The 1,439-nt window shown below is 55.5% G+C and overlaps 1 protein-coding gene across 1 annotated transcript in view; it reads right to left on the reverse strand.

The window, feature by feature from the left end:
• Positions 1 to 1,386, reverse strand: part of ARRDC2 (arrestin domain containing 2) — a gene marked incomplete at its 5' end in the record, with an annotated part of 2,563 nt that extends 1,177 nt beyond the window's left edge. The window contains 4 exons of the mRNA XM_009872265.1: positions 1 to 179; positions 476 to 578; positions 904 to 1,051; positions 1,199 to 1,386. The exon at positions 1 to 179 is cut by the window's left edge and continues 111 nt beyond it. Coding sequence (XP_009870567.1) covers positions 1 to 179; positions 476 to 578; positions 904 to 1,051; positions 1,199 to 1,386 — 618 coding nt within the window. The remainder of the gene's footprint in view (positions 180 to 475; positions 579 to 903; positions 1,052 to 1,198) is intronic.
• Positions 1,387 to 1,439: the final 53 nt, after the last annotated feature.

Below are 1,439 nucleotides of genomic sequence, written 5' to 3' on the forward strand. Positions count from 1 at the left end.
GTGCCACACCTCCCGCTTCCCCGCTGCGATGGAGTCACCAACGATGCTGGTCACCACCGACTTCTTCTGCTTCTTGGTGCCCCGAGCAATGAAGGTCTGAGTCTGGATGATGGCCACCTTGGGCACCACCGCTCGGCTTGTGCAGTTGTCGATCTCAGCAAAGATAGGGATGACCTCACCTACCAAAACAGACGCACATGTTGGAGGAGGGGAGAAGGATCCCAGTTTTGCCTCAAGAGTTCCTGCACAGGATCACCGAGGGCGGGTCACACTCTCCGGCTGCGCAGGCACAAGGTTTAATCTAACAGAGACCAGTCCTGCGGGAGCTGCCCGCATCAGCTGCACACACTCCAGCTCTTCAACCGATTTTTGGGCCCGAAATCAAGAGCCCAGCTCACACTGACCCCAAATCTCCTCCCCTCTGGGGTCTACGCCAGGACCCACAGATGTTCAAGGGCACCAGCACGTGTCTCACCTGGGGTGTAGCCTTTTCGATCAATCTTGGCAGTCACGGAAACTTGGCCACGGTTGCAGTACCAGGCACGAGCAAGTTTCTCCTTAGCACCTGCCTGGGGAGCCTGGAGAAAAGAAAATATTTAAGCTATTTAGTAAGAAGGAACGAAACTCAAAGCAAGCACCTCCCTGGCACTGAGAACCTGCTGGGGAGCATCAGCAACTTCTTAAGTATCTGATGCAAGACACTGTCGCAATGTAGTTCCAAGAACCGAGACACAGTCGACCTCTGCCCAGCCCAGGTAAGGCTGGAGGGCACAAGGTATGGGGAGGGGGGCAAATATTCCCTTGGGAAACCAGACCCGCATTGCAATGCCGGAGGGGAGGGAGACACTGTCCCTGTGGGCTTCCTGGGGAAGTTTCGGCCCCGAGGCAGCGAGGGGAGCTCACCAGCAGTGCCGGCGTGTTGATGTCGATGGGTTCAATCACAGTGAACTCCTTCTTCGCCTTCTTCACTGTTGACCAAGGTCTGCGCAGTTTGGCTTTCACCCAGTAGCGCACGTTGCCGTGCTTGCCCTCAAAGGAGGTAGCCAGGGTCCTGTGTGTAAGAATGAGCAATTCAGAAGGGCTTTGCCGAAATAATCTCATTTTCGAGGTGCCCTGTTTCCCCTCCCAGGGCCTGTGTCACCACCAAGCCGCTTCTCTCCCCCTTCGCATGAAGGCAACAAAAAAATCATTAACTTACTCAGGGAGCTGGAAGGTGAAGGGGAACTCGTGCCTTCCTGCCTGCAGGACGGTGACCTCACCATTGTCTGTGGGCAAAACAGATTTAAGACGATTATCTCCCTCCTGCAGAACTTCCTCCCTTGGCAAATCGGCGGCGGCGATGTACAGTACGCAGCAAAAGAGCAGCACGACGGCACAGGAATATCTCTGCCAGGGTTAAGCCGCAGCAGCAGTCACATAGCTGTGACAGGAGAGCGGGG

The sequence above is a fragment of the Apaloderma vittatum genome, unplaced genomic scaffold (assembly GCF_000703405.1).
Source record: "Apaloderma vittatum isolate BGI_N311 unplaced genomic scaffold, ASM70340v1 scaffold30396, whole genome shotgun sequence".
Lineage (NCBI taxonomy): Eukaryota > Metazoa > Chordata > Aves > Trogoniformes > Trogonidae > Apaloderma > Apaloderma vittatum.